Source organism: Oncorhynchus mykiss, chromosome 17, assembly GCF_013265735.2.
Source record: "Oncorhynchus mykiss isolate Arlee chromosome 17, USDA_OmykA_1.1, whole genome shotgun sequence".
Classification (NCBI taxonomy): domain Eukaryota; kingdom Metazoa; phylum Chordata; class Actinopteri; order Salmoniformes; family Salmonidae; genus Oncorhynchus; species Oncorhynchus mykiss.
The window spans coordinates 1,589,228-1,610,389 of record NC_048581.1 but is presented as its reverse complement, the minus strand read 5'-3'; the positions used below and the strand labels follow the sequence as shown (position 1 = coordinate 1,610,389).

The following is a 21,162-nucleotide window of genomic DNA, read 5'->3' as shown; positions in this document are numbered from 1 at the left end:
CATAAGGTTGACAGTTTGAAGGGTTGTGACCCATACGGTTGACAGTTTGAAGGGTTGTGACCCATAAGGTTGACAGTTTGAAGGGTTGTGACCCATACGGTTGACAGTTTGAAGGGTTGTGACCCATAAGGTTGACAGTTTGAAGGGTTGTGACCCATAAGGTTGACCGTTTGAAGGGTTGTGACCCGTAAGGTTGACAGTTTGAAGGGTTGTGACCCGTAAGGTTGACAGTTTGAAGGGTTGTGACCCATAAGGTTGACAGTTTGAAGGGTTGTGACCCATAAGGTTGACAGTTTGAAGGGTTGTGACCCGTAAGGTTGACAGTTTGAAGGGTTGTGACCCATAAGGTTGACAGTTTGAAGGGTTGTGACCCATAAGGTTGACAGTTTGAAGGGTTGTGACCCGTAAGGTTGACAGTTTGAAGGGTTGTGACCCATAAGGTTGACAGTTTGAAGGGTTGTGACCCATAAGGTTGACAGTTTGAAGGGTTGTGACCCATAAGGTTGACCGTTTGAAGGGTTGTGACCCATAAGGTTGACCGTTTGAAGGGTTGTGACCCATAAGGTTGACCGTTTGAAGGGTTGTGACCCATAAGGTTGACAGTTTGAAGGGTTGTGACCCACATGGCTGCCAGTTTGAATCCCAGTTGTGACTTTTGTTTTCCAACTTTAACTAATCACCTTTTTAATCTACTGACGTTCTAAATGAGTCATTGACGGGTGCTTTCCCCCCTGCTAGTGCAGTGGACTAGGAACTGGGATAGGGACCAGAAGGTTACAGGTTCTAATCTTGTGGACTAGGAACTGGGATAGGGACCAGAAGGTTACAGGTTCTAATCTTGTGGACTAGGAACTGGGATAGGGACCAGAAGGTTACAGGTTCTAATCTTGTGGACTAGGAACTGGGATAGGGACCAGAAGGTTACAGGTTCTAATCTTGTGGACTAGGCACTGGGATAGGGACCAGAAGGTTACAGGTTCTAATCTTGTGGACTAGGCACTGGGATAGGGACCAGAAGGTTACAGGTTCTAATCTTGTGGACTAGGCACTGGGATAGGGACCAGAAGGTTACAGGTTCTAATCTTGTGGACTAGGAACTGAGATAGGGACCAGGTTACAGGTTCTAATCTTGTGGACTAGGAACTGGGATAGGGACCAGAAGGTTACAGGTTCTAATCTTGTGGACTAGGCACTGGGATAGGGACCAGAAGGTTACAGGTTCTAATCCTGAATGACCACAGAAGACTTCCAGATAAGAACAGCATTCTATGTTTTATTGATCGCAGATTTCAGAGTGTCGTATCTGAGGCATCAATCAATCAATCAGACGATGAACAAAAACACAACAAGCAACTCACACAGGAGCCAGGTGAACAACAGGTCAGTAGCAGAGGCACCTGGTTCACCTGGTCTAGTTTGGTATAAAAAGGTGGAGAAACGTAACCCAGGTGGGTCATTTGGCACCGAGTTGACAAAGCCGGGTCAATCAGACAAACACAAGAACACACAAATGGACACACCCACACCTAACACTAGAGTGGTCTCCCAGAGCCTACTTCAAATACTAAATAAATATCAGTTTTTAAGAACCTCCAAGGATGACCGCATATCAAAAGTAAATACACACGCATCACAGATCACATGACCAACTACATGACATCATGGCGGTCAAGGCAGCAATCGCAGAGGGTTCCACATTATGCTGCAGAACCTTTCTCTATCAGGTACCAGAATATTTCTCTGTCAGGTTCTAGAATGTCTCTCTCTCTCTCAGGTTCTAGAATGTCTCTCTCTCTGTCAGGTTCTAGAATTCCATGCAGGGTTCTCTCAGATCAGAGGCCCATCCAGGAGACCCAGTCAGGGAAGTCCTCCACCTCTCCCATCTCACTGAGGCTCTGCTCTCCATCACCGTGGACCAGGGTCAGCTTGTAGCGCAGACGTACCTTACGCTGGAGGGAGATAACACACAAACCATCACCATTCTAATCAAACACACCTGACGCTGGAGGGAGATAACAGACGCTGGAGGGAGATAACACACAAACCATCACTATTCTATCAAACACACTGACGCTAGAGGGAGATAACAGACGCTGGAGGGAAATAACACACAAACCATCACTATTCTATCAAACACACTGACGCTAGAGGGAGATAACAGACGCTGGAGGGAGATAACAGACGCTGGAGGGAGATAACACACAAACCATCACCATTCTAATCAAACACACCTGACGCTGGGAGGGAGATAACAGACGCTGGAGGGAGATAACACACAAACCATCACTATTCTATCAAACACACTGACGCTAGAGGGAGATAACAGACGCTGGAGGGAGATAACAGACGCTGGAGGGAGATAACACACAAACCATCACCATTCTAATCAAACACACCTGACGCTGGGAGGGAGATAACACACAAACCATCACCATTCTAATCAAACACACCTGACGCTGGGAGGGAGATAACAGACGCTGGCGGGAGATAACACACAAACCATCACCATTCTAATCAAACACACCTTACGTTGGGAGGGAGATAACACACAAACCATCACCATTCTAATCAAACACACCTGACGTTGGGAGGGAGATAACACACAAACCATCACCATTCTAATCAAACACACCTGACGTTGGGAGGGAGATAACACACAAACCATCACCATTCTAATCAAACACACCTGACGTTGGGAGGGAGATAACACACAAACCATCACCATTCTAATCAAACACACCTGACGCTGGGAGGGAGATAACAGACGCTGGAGGGAGATAACACACAAACCATCACCATTCTAATCAAACACACCTAACGCTGGGAGGGAGATAACACACAAACCATCACCATTCTAATCAAACACACCTGACGCTGGGAGGGAGATAACACACAAACCATCACCATTCTAATCAAACACACCTGACGCTGGGAGGGAGATAACAGACGCTGGAGGGAGATAACACACAAACCATCACCATTCTAATCAAACACACCTAACGCTAGAGGGAGATAACACACAAACCATCACCATTCTAATCAAACACACCTGACGCTGGGAGGGAGATAACACACAAACCATCACCATTCTAATCAAACACACCTGACGTTGGGAGGGAGATAACACACAAACCATCACCATTCTAATCAAACACACCTGACGCTGGGAGGGAGATAACACACAAACCATCACCATTCTAATCAAACACACCTGACGTTGGGAGGGAGATAACACACAAATCACCACCATTCCATCAAAGGCACATTGTCAACAAGCCACGGCACTTGACATTAACAGTTAATAAACTCTTGAGATAGCATCCACAGCTTTTACCCTCAATACGAACGTCAGGGAGACTGCCTTTAAAAGACACATGGTTGACAATGAAGTTCACTTGTTGATGATGAGCCTTATGAATGAATGCCGGCCAAGTCACAGGTCTGACGATAACAAAACAAGGTGTTTCCAGTGTGTCAGGTTGAGCAGTAGACTCACCCTGTGTGGGTTGGAGAGGAGCAGTATCTGTGAGATGGCAGCAGGGGGCAGCAGAGGGTTGTAGGAGGGGAGGTCATTCCCTGAAGACGGCTGGAGCTTCACTGTCATGGTCTGGAGGACAGACAGGGAGATCAGTCGGCTAGCCAGTGAGCCAGCCAGTCATTCAGTCAGCCAGTCATTCAGTCAACCAGACAGTCATTCAGTAAGATCAATGACTCAATCAATGAATCAATCAGTCCAGGGTTCCCACACCTTCTTAATTAAACATCAAATTCAAGGACTTTTCAAGGACTTTCCAGGCCCAATTCCCTCAAATTCAAGGACCCGTGCGAACCCTGACAGTCAGTCATTCAATCAGTCAACCAGTCATTGATGGAAACGAAGGATTCATTAGACAAGGAGAGAGATTGTTTAAAGTTAGAAAATGTATGGGTTTAAAAATGTCTTGTCCATATTTGGGCGTTTGTCTGTTACCTTGGGAACGGCAGCCTGAAACAGGATGTCTTTAACAGGGAGTGCGGAGGTGTTCACCGTGGAGACGATAACCACAGCAACGTTAGGGTGTCCCGGGGGCGGGTCTTTGGCGAAATGGAGGGAAACATGGACGCCATTCTGGTCGTACACTGTGATTGGCTCCAATCGACCTATCGGAGACATTCAGGAAATGAACACCTCAGACGTGCCAACAGAGAACAGATGACTTGAAATAGAAAAGACCAGAGGTCTCCATTAACATGAATGACTACAGACAATTGTAGTGACAACACTAATTCCTAGTGTGCATCCAAAATGGCTCCTTATATATAGTGCACCCATAGGGCTCTGGTCAAGAGAAGTGCACTATAAAGGAATTAGGATGCAATTTGGGACACACCCCTATTCTGTGTATTACTGTGTTTAAAAGATCATAAGAAAATGACAAAAACTAGGGCTGTGTTCCAAATGGTTCCCTTTTATCAGTTACCTCTGGTTAAAAACAGTGCACTCTATAGGGAATAGGGTGCCATTTTAGGACACAACCTTACTTGGTTTAATGGATTCCAGTGGGACGTGGATCTCTGCTAAGGATTCTGGGAGATTGAAACTCTCTGATTTCACTGGAGATCCTGACTCGGTCATTGGCTGACTCTGTGAGTTTGATGGTGATCCTGACATCACAATTGGACGATTCTGAAGGCACGCCCTGATAGGAAGAAGAAGAGATTGAATCGTCACGATAACTATGTCTCTCGCCCTCTTTCTCAATCCATCCATCCATCCATCAATCCATCCCTCACCAGTCTGTTCCATTTGACGAGCCACTGCCGCAACCCCGGGCCACCATTGGGTGGTCTCTCCCTCCACACCCCCACGTGGTCAGGGAATGGTCTCTCCCTGTGTTCTCCTCTCTTCCTCTCATCTGAAATAAGAAGAATAGGCATCTGTGTTGAAGAGGAACAAATCAGTGTAAATATGATCTGGTGTTGTTGTGAACCCCATGGGCCCTGGTCAAAAGTAGTGCACTATGTAGGGAATAGGGTGCCATTCTGGTCAAATCTAGTGTACTATGTAGGGAATAGGGAGCCATTCTGGTCAAATCTAGTGCACTATGTAGGGAATAGTGAGCCATTCTGGTCAAAAGTAGTGCACTATGTAGGGAATAGGGAGCCATTTAGGGCGCACCCAGAGGTAACTGGTACCTGGAGGAGTTCATGGTAGTACGTGCTGCTCTGGCTTTGAGACGATGCTGGTTTATCCAGCCCTGAATAAAGAACACACGTACAGTGGGGCAAAAAAGTATTTAGTCAACCACCAATTGTGCAAGTTCTCCCACTTACAAAGATGAGAGAGGCCTGTAATTTTCATCATAGGTACACTTCAACTATGACAGACAAAATTAGAAAAAGAAATCCAGAAAATCACATTGTAGGATTTTTAATGAATTTATTTGCAAATTATGGTGGAAAATAAGTATTTGGTCAATAACAAAAGTTTATCTCAATACTTTGTTATATACCCTTTGTTGGCAATGACAGAGGTCAAACGTTTTCTGTAAGTCTTCACAAGGTTTTCACACACTGTTGCTGGTATTTTGGCTCATTCCTCCATGCAGATCTCCTCTAGAGCAGTGATGTTTTGGGGCTGTTGCTGGGCAACACGGACTTTCAACTCCCTCCAAAGATTTTCTATGGGGTTGAGATCTGGAGACTGGCTAGGCCACTCCAGGACCTTGAAATGCTTCTTACGAAGCCACTCCTTCGTTGCCCGCGTGGTGTGTTTGGGATCATTGTCATGCTGAAAGACCCAGACACGTTTCATCTTCAATGCCCTTGCTGATGGAAGGAGGTTTTCACTCAAAATCTCACGATACATGGCCCCATTCATTCTTTCCTTTACAAGGATCAGTCGTCCTGGTCCCTTTGCAGAAAAACAGCCCCAAAGCATGATGTTTCCACCCCCATGCTTCACAGTAGGTATGGTGTTCTTTGGATGCAACTCAGCATTCTTTGTCCTCCAAACACGGCGAGTTGAGTTTTTTCATCTGACCATATGACATTCTCCCAATCTTCTTCTGGATCATCCAAATGCTCTCTAGCAAACTTCAGACGGGCCTGGACATGTACTGGCTTAAGCAGGGGGACACGTCTGGCACTGCAGGATTTGAGTCCCTGGCAGCGTAGTGTGTTACTGATGGTAGGCTTTGTTACTTTGGTCCCAGCTCTCTGCAGGTCATTCACTAGGTCCCCCCGTGTGGTTCTGGGATTTTTGCTCACCGTTCTTGTGATAATTTTGACCCCACGGGGTGAGCTCTTGCGTGGCGCCCCAGATCGAGGGATATTATCAGTGGTCTTGTATGTCTTCCATTTCCTAATAATTGCTCCCACAGTTGATTTCTTCAAACCAAGCTGCTTACCTATTGCAGATTCAGTCTTCCCAGCCTGGTGCAGGTCTACAATTTTGTTTCTGGTGTCCTTTGACAGCTCTTTGGTCTTGGCCATAGTGGAGTTTGGAGTGTGACTGTTTGAGGTTGTGGACAGGTGTCTTTATACTGATAACAACTTCAAACAGGTGCCATTAATACAGGTAACGAGTGGAGGACAGAGGAGCCTCTTAAAGAAGAAGTTAAAGGTTTGTGAGAGCCAGAAATATTGCTTGTTTGAAGGTGACCAAATACTTTTGTCCACCATAATTTGCAAATAAATTCATAAAAAAATGTGATTTTCTGGATTTTTTTTCTCATTTTGCCTGTCATAGTTGAAGTGTACCTATGATGAAAACTACAGGCCTCTCTCATCTTTTTAAGTGGGAGAACTTGCACAATTGGTGGCTGACTAAATACTTTTTTGCCCCACCGTATCCCTGTTAACATTAGACACAGAACCTCATCATGAACACCACTACAGTCCAGATACAGGAAGAGAATACTGTTTCACAACACATCTGGATCATAAAGACATCACAGCAGAAACAGAACCTGTACGAACCTGTCGCGTCCAGATCGATTAGAGATAGGGGAGTACTGTTGAGCCGTTGACGGGAGGGAGGAGAGGAAGAGGAGGGAGGAGGGGTGCCAAGCCGAGGCTGGGGGGTAGAGGAGGAGGACAGGAAGGAGGAGACGTGGTGGGGAGGTGAGACGGAGGAAGACATGTCTTTAGAAGGTGGTCTATGTGTCTGTGGAGAGTCCAGGGCTGACAGGTCTATTAGATGGTAACTCTTTATCTCTCTGGGGCTGCTGGGACCTGGGGATGGAGACTATATGAAAATACAACCACTGAGATTCACACTGAAACAACACGTCCTCTATGATGTCACACTACAACAGAACACAGAACACTAGAACACACAGGTAGGTTCTCTGTCCTAGGGATAGAAACAACACTAGAACAGAACACAGAACAGTAGAAAACACAGGTAGGTACTCTGTCCTAGGGATAGAAACAACACTAGAACAGAACACAGAACAGTAGAAAACACAGGTAGGTACTCTGTCCTAGGGATAGAGACAACACTAGAACAGAACACAGAACAGTAGAAAACACAGGTAGGTACTCTGTCCTAGGGATAGAGACAACACTCCACTGACATGACAACACAGAGACATTCAGACTGAAACTCCACTACAACACACACAAGGTTCTCTGCCTAATGGAAAACCTTGGAGGGGGGAGGAACAAACACAAGACAACACACCCTGTTAGTAGACCTTGACAGACAAAAACCACAATGTATGAGTGGTGTAGAGAGGAGCTAGACAGATGTACCGTTGTTTATGGAGCGCTCTCCACCACCTCCTCCTCTCATCCTGTTGCTCTCTCTCCCCCCCATCATGTCTTTATACATGTTGACCACCAGGGTCAGCTCATCATTGGCCCGCAGGATCTGAGCTGGAATGGAAGGAACACAACATGGAAGACAAGAATGAACAGAACATAAAATACAATAAATAGGGCAGCAGGTAGCCTAGCTAGCAGTTAGAGCATTGGGTCAGTAACCAGCAGGTAGCCTAGCTAGCAGTTAGAGCATTGGGTCAGTAACCAGCAGGTAGCCTAGCTAGCAGTTAGAGCATTGGGTCAGTAACCAGCAGGTAGCCTAGCTAGCAGTTAGAGCATTGGGTCAGTAACCAGCAGGTAGCCTAGCTAGCAGTTAGAGCATTGGGTCAGTAACCAGCAGGTAGCCTAGCTAGCAGTTAGAGCATTGGGTCAGTAACCAGCAGGTAGCCTAGCTAGCAGTTAGAGCATTGGGTCAGTAACCAGCAGGTAGCCTAGCTAGCAGTTAGAGCATTGGGTCAGTAACCAGCAGGTAGCCTAGCTAGCAGTTAGAGCATTGGGTCAGTAACCAGCAGGTAGCCTAGCTAGCAGTTAGAGCATTGGGTCAGTAACCAGCAGGTAGCCTAGCTAGCAGTTAGAGCATTGGGTCAGTAACCAGCAGGTAGCCTAGCTAGCAGTTAGAGCATTGGGTCAGTAACCAGCAGGTAGCCTAGCTAGCAGTTAGAGCATTGGGTCAGTAACCAGCAGGTAGCCTAGCTAGCAGTTAGAGCATTGGGTCAGTAACCAGCAGGTAGCCTAGCTAGCAGTTAGAGCATTGGGTCAGTAACCAGCAGGTAGCCTAGCTAGCAGTTAGAGCATTGGGTCAGTAACCAGCAGGTAGCCTAGCTAGCAGTTAGAGCATTGGGTCAGTAACCAGCAGGTAGCCTAGCTAGCAGTTAGAGCATTGGGTCAGTAACCAGCAGGTAGCCTAGCTAGCAGTTAGAGCATTGGGTCAGTAACCAGCAGGTAGCCTAGCTAGCAGTTAGAGCATTGGGTCAGTAACCAGCAGGTAGCCTAGCTAGCAGTTAGAGCATTGGGTCAGTAACCAGCAGGTAGCCTAGCTAGCAGTTAGAGCATTGGGTCAGTAACCAGCAGGTAGCCTAGCTAGCAGTTAGAGCATTGGGTCAGTAACCAGCAGGTAGCCTAGCTAGCAGTTAGAGCATTGGGTCAGTAGCCTAGCTAGCAGTTAGAGCATTGGGTCAGTAACCAGCAGGTAGCCTAGCTAGCAGTTAGAGCATTGGGTCAGTAACCCAGCTAGCAGTTAGAGCATTGGGTCAGTAACCAGCAGGTAAACTAGCTAGCAGTTAGAGCATTGGGTCAGTAACCAGCAGGTAGCCTAGCTAGCAGTTAGAGCATTGGGTCAGTAACCAGCAGGTAGCCTAGCTAGCAGTTAGAGCATTGGGTCAGTAGCCTAGCTAGCAGTTAGAGCATTGGGTCAGTATTGGGTCAGTAGTCTAGCTAGCAGTTAAAGCATTGGGTCAGTAGTCTAGCTAGCAGTTAAAGCATTGGGTCAGTAGTCTAGCTAGCAGTTAGATCATTGGGTCAGTAGCCTAGCTAGCAGTTAGAGCATTGGGTCAGTAGCCTAGCTAGCAGTTAGAGCATTGGGTCAGTAGCCCAGCTAGCAGTTAGAGCATTGGGTCAGTAACCAGCAGGTAGCCTAGCTAGCAGTTAGAGCATTGGGTCAGTAGCCTAGCTAGCAGTTAGAGCATTGGGTCAGTATTGGGTCAGTAGTCTAGCTAGCAGTTAAAGCATTGGGTCAGTAGTCTAGCTAGCAGTTAAAGCATTGGGTCAGTAGTCTAGCTAGCAGTTAGATCATTGGGTCAGTAGCCTAGCTAGCAGTTAGAGCATTGGGTCAGTAGCCTAGCTAGCAGTTAGAGCATTGGGTCAGTAGCCCAGCTAGCAGTTAGAGCATTGGGTCAGTAACCCAGCTAGCAGTTAGAGCATTGGGTCAGTAGTCTAGCTAGCAGTTAGAGCATTGGGTCAGTAGCCTAGCTAGCAGTTAGAGCATTGGGTCAGTAGCCTAGCTAGCAGTTAGAGCATTGGGTCAGTAACCAGCAGGTAGCCTAGCTAGCAGTTAGAGCATTGGGTCAGTAACCTAGCTAGCAGTTAGAGCATTGGGTCAGTAACCCAGTTAGCAGTTAGAGCATTGGGTCAGTAACCAGCAGGTAGCCTAGCTAGCAGTTAGAGCATTGGGTCAGTAACCAGCAGGTAGCCTAGCTAGCAGTTAGAGCATTGGGTCAGTAGCCTAGCTAGCAGTTAGAGCATTGGGTCAGTATTGGGTCAGTAGTCTAGCTAGCAGTTAAAGCATTGGGTCAGTAGTCTAGCTAGCAGTTAAAGCATTGGGTCAGTAGTCTAGCTAGCAGTTAGATCATTGGGTCAGTAGCCCAGCTAGCAGTTAGAGCATTGGGTCAGTAACCCAGCTAGCAGTTAGAGCATTGGGTCAGTAGTCTAGCTAGCAGTTAGAGCATTGGGTCAGTAGCCTAGCTAGCAGTTAGAGCATTGGGTCAGTAGCCTAGCTAGCAGTTAGAGCATTGGGTCAGTAACCAGCAGGTAGCCTAGCTAGCAGTTAGAGCATTGGGTCAGTAACCTAGCTAGCAGTTAGAGCATTGGGTCAGTAACCCAGTTAGCAGTTAGAGCATTGGGTCAGTAGCCTAGCTAGCAGTTAGAGCATTGGGTCAGTAACCCTGCTAGCAGTTAGAGCATTGGGTCAGTAGCCTAGCTAGCAGTTAGAGCATTGGGTCAGTAACCCAGCTAGCAGTTAGAGCATTGGGTCAGTAGCCTAGCTAGCAGTTAGAGCATTGGGTCAGTAACCCAGCTAGCAGTTAGAGCATTGGGTCAGTAACCCAGCTAGCAGTTAGAGCATTGGGTCAGTAGCCTAGCTAGCAGTTAGAGCATTGGGTCAGTAACCCAGCTAGCAGTTAGACGTGAAGAGAAGGACTAAAACATATTAAATCTTCACCCGGTACAGCCAGAAGACTGGCCACCCCACAGAGCCTGGTTCCTCTCTACCCGCTACAGCCAGAAGACTGGCCACCCCCCAGAGCCTGGTTCCTCTCTACCTGGTACAGCCAGAAGACTGGCCACCCCCAGAGCCTGTTCCCCTCTACCTGGTACAGCCAGAAGACTGGCTACCCCCCAGAGCCTGTTCCTCTCTACCTGGTACAGCCAGAAGACTGGCCACCCCCCAGAGCCTGGTTCCTCTCTACCTGGTACAGCAAGAAGACTGGCCACCCCCCAGAGCCTGGTTCCTCTCTAGGTTTCTTCCTAGGTTCTTGCCTTTCTAGGGAGTTTTTCCATGCTACAGCATTGCTTACTCTTTGGGGTTTCATGGCAGAATATCTGTGAAGAACTTTGTGACAACTGCTGATGTAAAAATGTCTTTATAAAATATCTCTGACCAATTAAATGATAAGACAGAACACTCCGACACTCAGAATAGTAATGGTGATTATTGAGTTTTACTGAGGAATCATCTTTGCTAATATGACACGTTCAGTTGTGTGAATAGATCCCAGATTCTATGGATACATAGAGACTAAATGATCAACGTAGATCTGGATACATAAAGACTAAATGATCAACGTAGATCTGGATACATAGAGACTAAATGACCAACGTAGATCTGGATACATAGAGACTAAATGATCAACGTAGATCTGGATACATAGAGACTAAATTATCAACGTAGATCTGGATACATAGAGACTAAATGACCAACATAGATCTGGATACATAGAGACTAAATGACCAACATAGATCTGGATACATAGAGACTAAATGATCAATGTAGATCTGGATACATAAAGACTAAATAATAAACGTAGATAAATTACCTAAAGCTTCGTCATCGTCGACAGTGTCGCTGGCCAATCGGAAAAGGTTGGGTCTGAGCCTATCACAGCTCTCGTAGAGGGCCTACAGGAAGGACAGGATACACAGTCATGTGTTAGTACCGTCTGTGTACAGCACACACGGTATCTGTTTAGTGTACACACACACACACACACACACACACACACACACACACACACACACACACACGGTATCTGTTTAGTAGACGCACAGAGAGAAACAGCCCCATACCTTCAGGTGGTCAGTGTGGTGTGTGGAGGGCCCAGTGAGACCGTGTTGCTGTAGTAACTCTCTCAGCTGTCTGGTTCTGCTAGCGACCTCCTCCAGGGTAGAGACACGTCTAGATACAAGCTCTGCTTTCTGCTGCTCCTACAGACAACAATACAGCAGTCAACCATCACCAACACAGACAGACAGACAGACAGACAGACAGACGCACACACACACACCAACATGCACACGCACACGGTCTCACTTCTTTGATGGTGTTCTTGATCAGTCTGTTGGCTGTCTGCAGATCTTCAGGACTACTGCTCTTCAGGAGTGTGGCTAACAACTGGAAACACACAAACACACATTAAGAGAGATAGGACAAGAAGATCAACTAAAAAAGGCACACACACACACACGCACGCACACACACACACGCACACGCACACACACACACCTTGGCCTTGTCCTCCTGGTTGAACACAGAGTCCTCAGCTCTCTGTGAGGGAGGAGGCATCACAATGGTGTCTGGGAGTTTAGGGTCCTTCTTCACAAGGCCTGAAGAACAGACACGGAGAGACAATGAGTGGTTGTTTCCCCAAACCGCCACCTGATTCTCTTTACAGAGCCCGACCTTTGACCTGGGCCCACATGTTGTAACGGTTCTGTATCATAATGGACCTTGTTTTTTTTTTAAACATGCCTCCTGTAACTAAGCTGTAACAGTTCTAGGGTGCTAGAGTTCTGCGGTATAATGGTTCTGAGCGGTAACAGACCTCGTTTCCTGAGTGATGGGCCTCCTGGTTCTAAGGTATAATGGTTCTGAGCGGTAACAGACCTCGTTTCCTGAGTGATAGGCCTCCTGGTTCTAAGGTGTAATGGTTCTGAGCGGTAACAGACCTCGTTTCCTGAGCGATAGGCCTCCTGGTTCTAAGGTGTAATGGTTCTGAGCGGTAACAGACCTCGTTTCCTGAGTGATAGGCCTCCTGGTTCTAAGGTGCTAGAGTTCTAAGGTATAATGGTTCTGAGCGGTAACAGACCTCGTTTCCTGAGTGATAGGCCTCCTGGTTCTAAGGTGCTAGAGTTCTAAGGTGTAATGGTTCTGAGCGGTAACAGACCTCGTTTCCTGAGTGATAGGCCTCCTGGTTCTAAGGTATAATGGTTCTGAGCGGTAACAGACCTCGTTTCCTGAGTGATAGGCCTCCTGGTTCTAAGGTGTAATGGTTCTGAGCGGTAACAGACCTCGTTTCCTGAGTGATAGGCCTCCTGGTTCTAAGGTATAATGGTTCTGAGCGGTAACAGACCTCGTTTCCTGAGCGATAGGCCTCCTGGTTCTAAGGTGCTAGAGTTCTGAGGTATAATGGTTCTGAGCGGTAACAGACCTCGTTTCCTGAGCGATAGGCCTCCTGGTTCTAAGGTATAATGGTTCTGAGCGGTAACAGACCTCGTTTCCTGAGCGATAGGCCTCCTGGTTCTAAGGTATAATGGTTCTGAGCGGTAACAGACCTCGTTTCCTGAGCGATAGGCCTCCTGGTTCTAAGGTGCTAGAGTTCTGAGGTATAATGGTTCTGAGCGGTAACAGACCTCGTTTCCTGAGCGATAGGCCTCCTGGTTCTAAGGTATAATGGTTCTGAGCGGTAACAGACCTCGTTTCCTGAGCGATAGGCCTCCTGGTTCTAAGGTATAATGGTTCTGAGCGGTAACAGACCTCGTTTCCTGAGCGATAGGCCTCCTGGTTCTAAGGTGCTAGAGTTCTGAGGTATAGCGGTTCTGAGTAGCGGTTCTGAGGCTCTGAGGTGTTGTAATGGACCTTGTTTCTTCAGCATGCGGTAGGCCTCCTGAATCTTGGGTTCTTCTTTCAGCCACAAAGTCCAGCTGTACAGAACCTCCGTCACCCTCAGCTTCACCTCTGCACCACTCCACTGACCCAGGAACTGTTAACACACACACACACACACAGTTTCAGCTTCACCTCCGCACCGCTCCACTGACCCAGGAACTGTTAACACACACACACAGTTTCAGCTTCACCACACAGCTAAACCACACAGAGCTCTACAGTAACCCAGCCTAATCTACAGTAACCCAGCCTAATCTACAGTAACCCAGCCTAAACTACAGTAACCCAGCCTAAACCACACAGATGTCTACAGTAACCCAGCCTAAACCACACAGAGCTCTACAGTAACCCAGCCTAAACCACACAGAGGTCTACAGTAACCCAGCCTAAACCACACAGAGCTCTACAGTAACCCAGCCTAAACCACACAGAGCTCTACAGTAACCCAGCCTAAACCACACAGAGGTCTACAGTAACCCAGCCTAAACTACAGTAACACATCCTAAACCACACAGAGCTCTACAGTAACCCAGCCTAAACCACACAGAGCTCTACAGTAACCCAGCCTAAACCACACAGAGCTCTACAGTAACCCAGCCTAAACCACACAGAGGTCTACAGTAACCCAGCCTAAACCACACAGAGCTCTACAGTAACCCAGCCTAATAGGCTTCCCAATAGGCTTCCATTTGGGATGACCACAGACACATTCCTTACAAAACCTTTGGGGTCATTCATACCTTTGGAGACAGTACTTTGATGAGTTCATTGAGGAAGCGGAACTTTGCCGCCTCACTGTGGAACCTCTTGCCACAGTTGTTCATGCAGGCTTCTAGAACCTGTGGGAAACAGTGATGTCAGAATTCTATAGGTTCTACAGGAAGTGTATCTACACTGTCTAGGAGCCCAAATGGAAAACCTTTTCCCTCCCAGTGATTGGAAGTGAATGAAACTAGTGGAACAGATCCCTTTAGGATCTTACCCCAGACACAGCACAGGAAATACAGTTTAGATTCAACAACCTTAGTTAACCATCAACAGGCATCACATGACCCCACACACACAGCCCTAAACATCAACAATGCCTTGGTCCCAAATGTCACCCTTTTCCGGCTCTGGTCAAAAGTAGTGCACTATATAGGGAATAGGGCTCTGGTCAAAAGTAGTGGACTATATAGGGAATAGGGCTCTGGTCAAAAGTAGTGTACAATATAGGGAATAGGGCTCTGGTCAAAAGTAGTGCACTATATAGGGAATAGGGCTCTGGTCTATAGTAGTGCACTATATAGGGAATAGGGCTCTGGTCAAAAGTAGTGTACTATATAGGGAATAGGGCTCTGGTCTAAAGTAGTGCACTATATAGGGAATAGGGCTCTGGTCAAAAGTAGTGCACTATATAGGGAATAGGGCTCTGGTCTAAAGTAGTGCACTATATAGGGAATAGGGCTCTGGTCTAAAGTAGTGCACTATATAGGGAATAGGGTGCATTTGGTACGTAACAAAGGACTGTGTCACCACATGCTGACACATGAAATTGTTTTGTGATGGTCATACCAAGGATCACTTAGTTATCTGATTTGGAATTTTAAGATCCCTTAAGGTATCAAAGATATATATATATATATAATGTATAGGAAGAAACATTGAATTTGGCATTACTGCTATTAGCCAAAAGAAATGCATTGAATAACAGATTCATTACATGGAACAACAGATTGTCCTTAATTGGAACTCTGGGGGCGGTATTTCATCATTGGATAAAAAAACGTTCCCATTTTAAGCGCGATATTTTGTCACGAAAAGATGCTCGACTATGCATATAATTGACAGCTTTGGAAAGAAAACACTCTGACGTTTCCAAAACTGCAAAGATATTATCTGTGAGTGCCACAGAACTGATGCTACAGTGGAAACCAAGATGACATTTCAAACAGGAAGTGCCCCAGATTTTGAAGGCACTGTGTTCCAATGACTCCTTATATGGCTGTGTACGGGTCACGAATGAGCTTAGACTTTCTGTCGTTTCCCCATAGTGTCGACAGCATTGTGACGTATTTGTAGGCATATCATTGGAAGATTGACCATTTTACACTACATCTACCAGGTGCTCGCTTGGTGTCCTCCGTCGCAATTATTGCGTAATCTCCAGCTGCGTGTATTTTTCCGTTTGCTTCCGAGGAGAAACCCAACTGCCACGAATGATTTATCATCGAATAGATATGTGAAAAACACCTTGAGGATTGATTCTAAACAACGTTTGCCATGTTTCTGTCGATATTATGGAGTTAATTTGGTAAAAAGTTTGGCGTTGTAGTGACTGCATTTTCAGATTTTTTTCTTAGCCAAACATGATGAACAAAACGGAGCGATTTCTCCTACACAAATAATCTTTTTGGAAAAAAATGAACATTTGCTATCTAACTGAGTCTCCTCATTGAAAACATCCGAAGTTCTTCAAAAGTAAATGATTTTATTTGAATGCTTTTCTTGTTGTTGTGAAAATGTTGCCTGCTGAATGCTAGGCTTAATGCTATGCTAGGCTATCAATACTCTTAAACAAATGCTTGTGTAGCTATGGTTGAAAAGCATATTTTGAAAATCTGAGATGACAGTGTTGTTAACAAAAGGCTAAGCTTGTGAGTGAATATATTTATTTCATTTCATTTGCGATTTTCATTAATAGTTAACGTTGCGTTATGGTAATGAGCTTGAGGCTATGATTACACTCCCGGATACAGGATTGCTCGACGCTAGAGATGAATCCTATTAGCCAATAGAAACACATGGAACAACAGATTGTCCTTACTGCTATTAGCCAATAGAAACACATTAAACAACAGATTGTCCTTACTGCTACTAGCCAATAGAAACACATGGAACAACAGATTGTCCTTAATTCTATTAGCCAATAGAAACACATGGAACAACAGATTGTCCTTACTGCTATTAGCCATTAGAAACACATTAAACAACAGATTGTCCTTAATGCCATTAGAAACACATTAAACAACAGATTGTCCTTAATGCCATTAGCCAATAGAAACACATGGAACAACAGATTGTCCTTAATGCCATTAGCCAATAGAAACACATGGAACAACAGATTGTCCTTACTGCTATTAGCCAATAGAAACACATGGAACAACAGATAATCTCCCCAAAACATCTAAAGGCAGTTTGTTCTGAAGTGTCTGTCCTGTATCTGAGACATAAGATCAGGATATTTGTATTTAACATGTATGTATCCCCTTCATCAGGCACTAAACTATCTCCATATATCCTTCCATTCATTAGTTAAACTGGTACAGGGGGACCTTCAGACGAGTCTCGTGGACGTCCTGGAGCAAAACGGACAACGACATCGCGAGAGTCTCATCTTTCATTAGAATGGTCATCATACTGGTGATCAGGCCAAACCGTTCAGATGCTACTGACGTTTTCCTGAGCAGACTGATTTGTGGGACGTCTCCTGGTCTGACAAATAAACGCTCTAGCTCTGTCACCTTTCACCTCAGATGTCTCCTGGTCTCTAACTTAGACAGATGTTGATGGGGATTGTTGTATTAATGTTAATTAGATTTCTGCGGGGGCCCGGAAATTGTAGGCTAAAAACGTGTCTCCCCCTTCACTTACTCTGATGAAGCCCCCCCCCCTTCACCTACTCTGATGAACCCCCCCCCCCCCTTTACCTACTCTGATGAAGTCCCCCCCCTTCACCTACTCTGATGAAGCCCCCCCCCCCCCCCCCTTCACCTACTCTGATGAAGTCCCCCCCCCCTTCACCTACTCTGATGAAGTCCCACCCCCCTTCACCTACTCTGATGAAGTCCCCCCCCTTCACCTACTCTGATGAAGCCCCTCCCCCTTCACCTACCCTGATGAAGCCCCCCCCCTTCACCTACTCCGATGAAGCCCCTCCCCCTTCACTTACTCTGATGAAGCCCCCCCCACCCTTCACCTACTCCGATGAAGCCCCCCCCCCTTCACCTACTCTGATGAAGCCCCCCCCCTTCACCTACTCTGATGAAGCCCCCCCCTCCTTCACCTACTCTGATGAAGGCCCCCCCCTTCACCTACTCTGATGAAGGCCCCCCCCTTCACCTACTCTGATGAAGCCCCCCCTTCACCTACTCTGATGAATCCTCCCCTTCACCTACTCTGATGAAGCCCCCCCCCCTTCACCTACTCTGATGAAGCCCCCCCCCTTCACCTACTCTGATGAAGCCCCCCCCCCTTAACCTACTCTGATGAAGCCCCCCTTCACCTACTCTGATGAAGCCCCCCCCTTCACCTACTCTGATGAAGCCCCCCCTTCACCTACTCTGATGAAGGCCCCCCCCTTCACCTACTCTAATGAAGCCCCCCTTCACCTACTCTGATGAAGCCCCCCTTCACCTACTCTGATGAAGCCCCCCCTTCACCTACTCTGATGAATCCCCCCCTTCACCTACTCTGATGAAGCCCCCCCTTCACCTACTCTGATGAAGACCCCCTTCACCTACTCTGATGAAGCCCCCCCCTTCACCTACTCTGATGAAGCCCCCCCTTCACCTACTCTGATGAAGCCCCCCCTTCACCTACTCTGATGAAGCCCCCCCCCCCTTTACCTACTCTGATGAAGCCCCCCCTTTACCTACTCTGATGAAGCCCCCCCTTCACCTACTCTGATGAATCCCCCCCTTCACCTACTCTGATGAAGCTCCCCCCCTTCATCTACTCTGATGAAGCCCCCCCTTCACCTACTCTGATGCAGACCCCCCCTTCACCTACTCTGATGAATCCCCCCCTTCACCTACTCTGATGAATCCCCCCCTTCACCTACTCTGATGAAGCCCCCCCTTCACCTACTCTGATGAAGCCCCCCCTTCACCTACTCTGATGAATCCCCCCCTTCACCTACTCTGATGAAGCCCCCCCTTCACCTACTCTGATGAAGCCCCCCTCCTTCACCTACTCTGATGAAGCCCCCCCTTCACCTACTCTGATGAAGCCCCCCCCTTCACCTACTCTGATGAAGCCCCCCTCCTTCACCTACTCTGATGAAGCCCCCCCTTCACCTACTCTGATGAAGCCCCCCCCTTCACCTACTCTGATGCAGCCCCCCCCCTTCACCTACTCTGATGAAGCCCCCCCCCCCCTTCACCTACTCTGATGAAGCCCCCCCTTCATCTACTCTGATGAAGCCCCCCCCCCTCACCTACTCTGATGAAGCCCCCCCCTTCACCTACTCTGATGAAGCCCCCCCCCTTCACCTACTCTGATGAAGCCCCTCCTTCATCTACTCTGATGAAGCCCCCCCTTCACCTACTCTGATGAAGCCCCCCCCCTTCACCTACTCTGATGAAGCCCCCCTTCACCTACTCTGATGAAGCCCCCCCCTTCACCTACTCTGATGAAGCCCCCCCCCCCTTCACCTACTCTGATGAAGCCCCCCTTCACCTACTCTGATGAAGGCCCCCCCCCCCTTCACCTACTCTGATGAAGCCCCCCTTCACCTACTCTGATGAAGCCCCCCTTCACCTACTCTGATGAAGCCCCCCCTTCACCTACTCTGATGAAGCCCCCCTTTCACCTACTCTGATTAAGCCCCCCCCCCCTTCACCTACTCTGATGAAGCCCCCCCTTCACCTACTCTGATGAATCCCCCCCTTCACCTACTCTGATGCAGACCCCCCCTTCACCTACTCTGATGAAGCCCCCCCCCCTTCACCTACTCTGATGAAGCCCCCCCTTCACCTACTCTGATGAAGCCCCCCCCTTCACCTACTCTGATGAAGCCCCCCCTTCACCTACTCTGATGAATCCCCCCCTTTACCTACTCTGATGAATCCCCCCCCCTTCACCTACTCTGATGAAGCCCCCCCTTCACCTACTCTGATGAAGCCCCCCCCTTCACCTACTCTGATGCAGCCCCCCCCCTTCACCTACTCTGATGAAGCCCCCCCCCTTCACCTACTCTGATGAAGCCCCCCCTTCATCTACTCTGATGAAGCCCTCCCCCTCACCTACTCTGATGAAGCCCCCCCCTTCACCTACTCTGATGAAGCCCCCCCCTTCACCTACTCTGATGAAGCCCCTCCTTCATCTACTCTGATGAAGCCCCCCCTTCACCTACTCTGATGAAGCCCCCCCCCTTCACCTACTCTGATGAAGCCCCCCCTTCACCTACTCTGATGAAGCCCCCCTTCACCTACTCTGATGAAGCCCCCCCCTTCACCTACTCTGATGAATCCCCCCCTTCACCTACTCTGATGCAGACCCCCCCTTCACCTACTCTGATGAAGCCCCCCCCCTTCACCTACTCTGATGAAGCCCCCCCTTCATCTACTCTGATGAAGCCCCCCCCTTCACCTACTCTGATGAATCCCCCCCTTCACCTACTCTGATGAAGCCCCCCCCCTTCACCTACTCTGATGAAGCCCCCCCCCCCCCCCCCTTCACCTACTCTGATGAAGCCCCCCCCTTCACCTACTCTGATGAATCCCCCCCTTCACCTACTCTGAGGAAGCCCCCCCCTTCACCTACTCTGATGAAGCCCCCCCCCCCCCTTCACCTACTCTGATGAAGTGGATTTAACAAGTGACATCAATAACAGATCATAACAGACAGCCCCAGACAGTGTGTAGACTGAACAGGGTGCATCCATTGACAGACAGCCCCAGACAGTGTGTAGACTGAACAGGGTGCATCCATTGACAGACAGCCCCAGACAGTGTGTAGACTGAACAGTGACCACACTGCTTACCGCGCTACATGTGAGTAGATTAAAGTCGCACTCGTGTCATTCTCCAGGCTCGATTCATTTGTTTAAACCCTGTTCTTCAAGCCTGTTACCAGCCAGGTGAACTGTTGACCCTCATTATGTCCTCTTAAACCAACCACTCTCTCTCTCTCTTTACTCTAGTTTCAGTTCTCTCTCGCTCTCTTTACTCTAGTTCCAGTTCTCTCTCTCTCTCTTTACTCTAGTTCCAGTTCTTTCTCTCTCTCTCTTTACTCTAGTTCCAGTTCTCTCTCTCCCTCTCCCTCCCTCTCTCCCTCCTAGTTCCAGTTCTCTCTCTCTCTTCACTAACTAGCACCGCGTGAAACCCTGGGCGCTCCTTCACGTGACAGAACCCACAAGAACCAAGAGAAGCCACACAAAGCATTTCCTTCATATCTTTCAACCTCTTACTGTGAGGGCCTGAAGGGCCTCTCTCTGCTGAGGAGACTGGATCTTCAACAGTATTGTATAGTTATTACTATAGTATAGTAATATGATGGTGTGTTATCTTACTGTGAGGGCCTGCAGAGCCTCTCTCTGCTGAGGAGACTGGATCTTATGGGCCAGGAGACGAGTGGCAACCTGAGGACTGGGAATAGGAGAGTAGATTTATAAACTAGCAGTGTTTTTCAAAACGAATACTATCTAATACTACATTATATACAACATGAAAGATATCTGGTAAAAAAAACTATCAGAGGGCATTTAGAATCCCTGT

The 21,162-nt window shown here is 47.7% G+C and overlaps 1 protein-coding gene across 2 annotated transcripts in view; it reads right to left on the bottom strand.

Annotated features, from left to right (window-relative positions):
• Positions 1-1,253: 1,253 nt before the first annotated feature.
• LOC110493339 (ADP-ribosylation factor-binding protein GGA3) overlaps positions 1,254-21,162 on the bottom strand; it is a 25,739-nt gene continuing 5,830 nt past the window's right edge. Inside the window, exons 3-17 of one of the 2 annotated variants that reach the window (XM_036948531.1) lie at positions 20,958-21,033; positions 14,425-14,523; positions 13,655-13,778; positions 12,302-12,402; positions 12,110-12,190; positions 11,866-12,003; positions 11,616-11,697; positions 7,738-7,860; positions 6,961-7,215; positions 5,176-5,237; positions 4,774-4,895; positions 4,522-4,679; positions 3,971-4,140; positions 3,497-3,607; positions 1,254-1,949 (exon numbers count right to left, since the gene is read on the bottom strand). In XM_036948531.1, coding sequence (XP_036804426.1) covers positions 1,833-1,949; positions 3,497-3,607; positions 3,971-4,140; positions 4,522-4,679; positions 4,774-4,895; positions 5,176-5,237; positions 6,961-7,215; positions 7,738-7,860; positions 11,616-11,697; positions 11,866-12,003; positions 12,110-12,190; positions 12,302-12,402; positions 13,655-13,778; positions 14,425-14,523; positions 20,958-21,033 — 1,819 coding nt within the window. In that variant the 3' untranslated portion in view covers positions 1,254-1,832. The remainder of the gene's footprint in view (positions 1,950-3,496; positions 3,608-3,970; positions 4,141-4,521; positions 4,680-4,773; positions 4,896-5,175; positions 5,238-6,960; positions 7,216-7,737; positions 7,861-11,615; positions 11,698-11,865; positions 12,004-12,109; positions 12,191-12,301; positions 12,403-13,654; positions 13,779-14,424; positions 14,524-20,957; positions 21,034-21,162) is intronic. The other variant, XM_036948532.1, reaches the window with a different exon arrangement.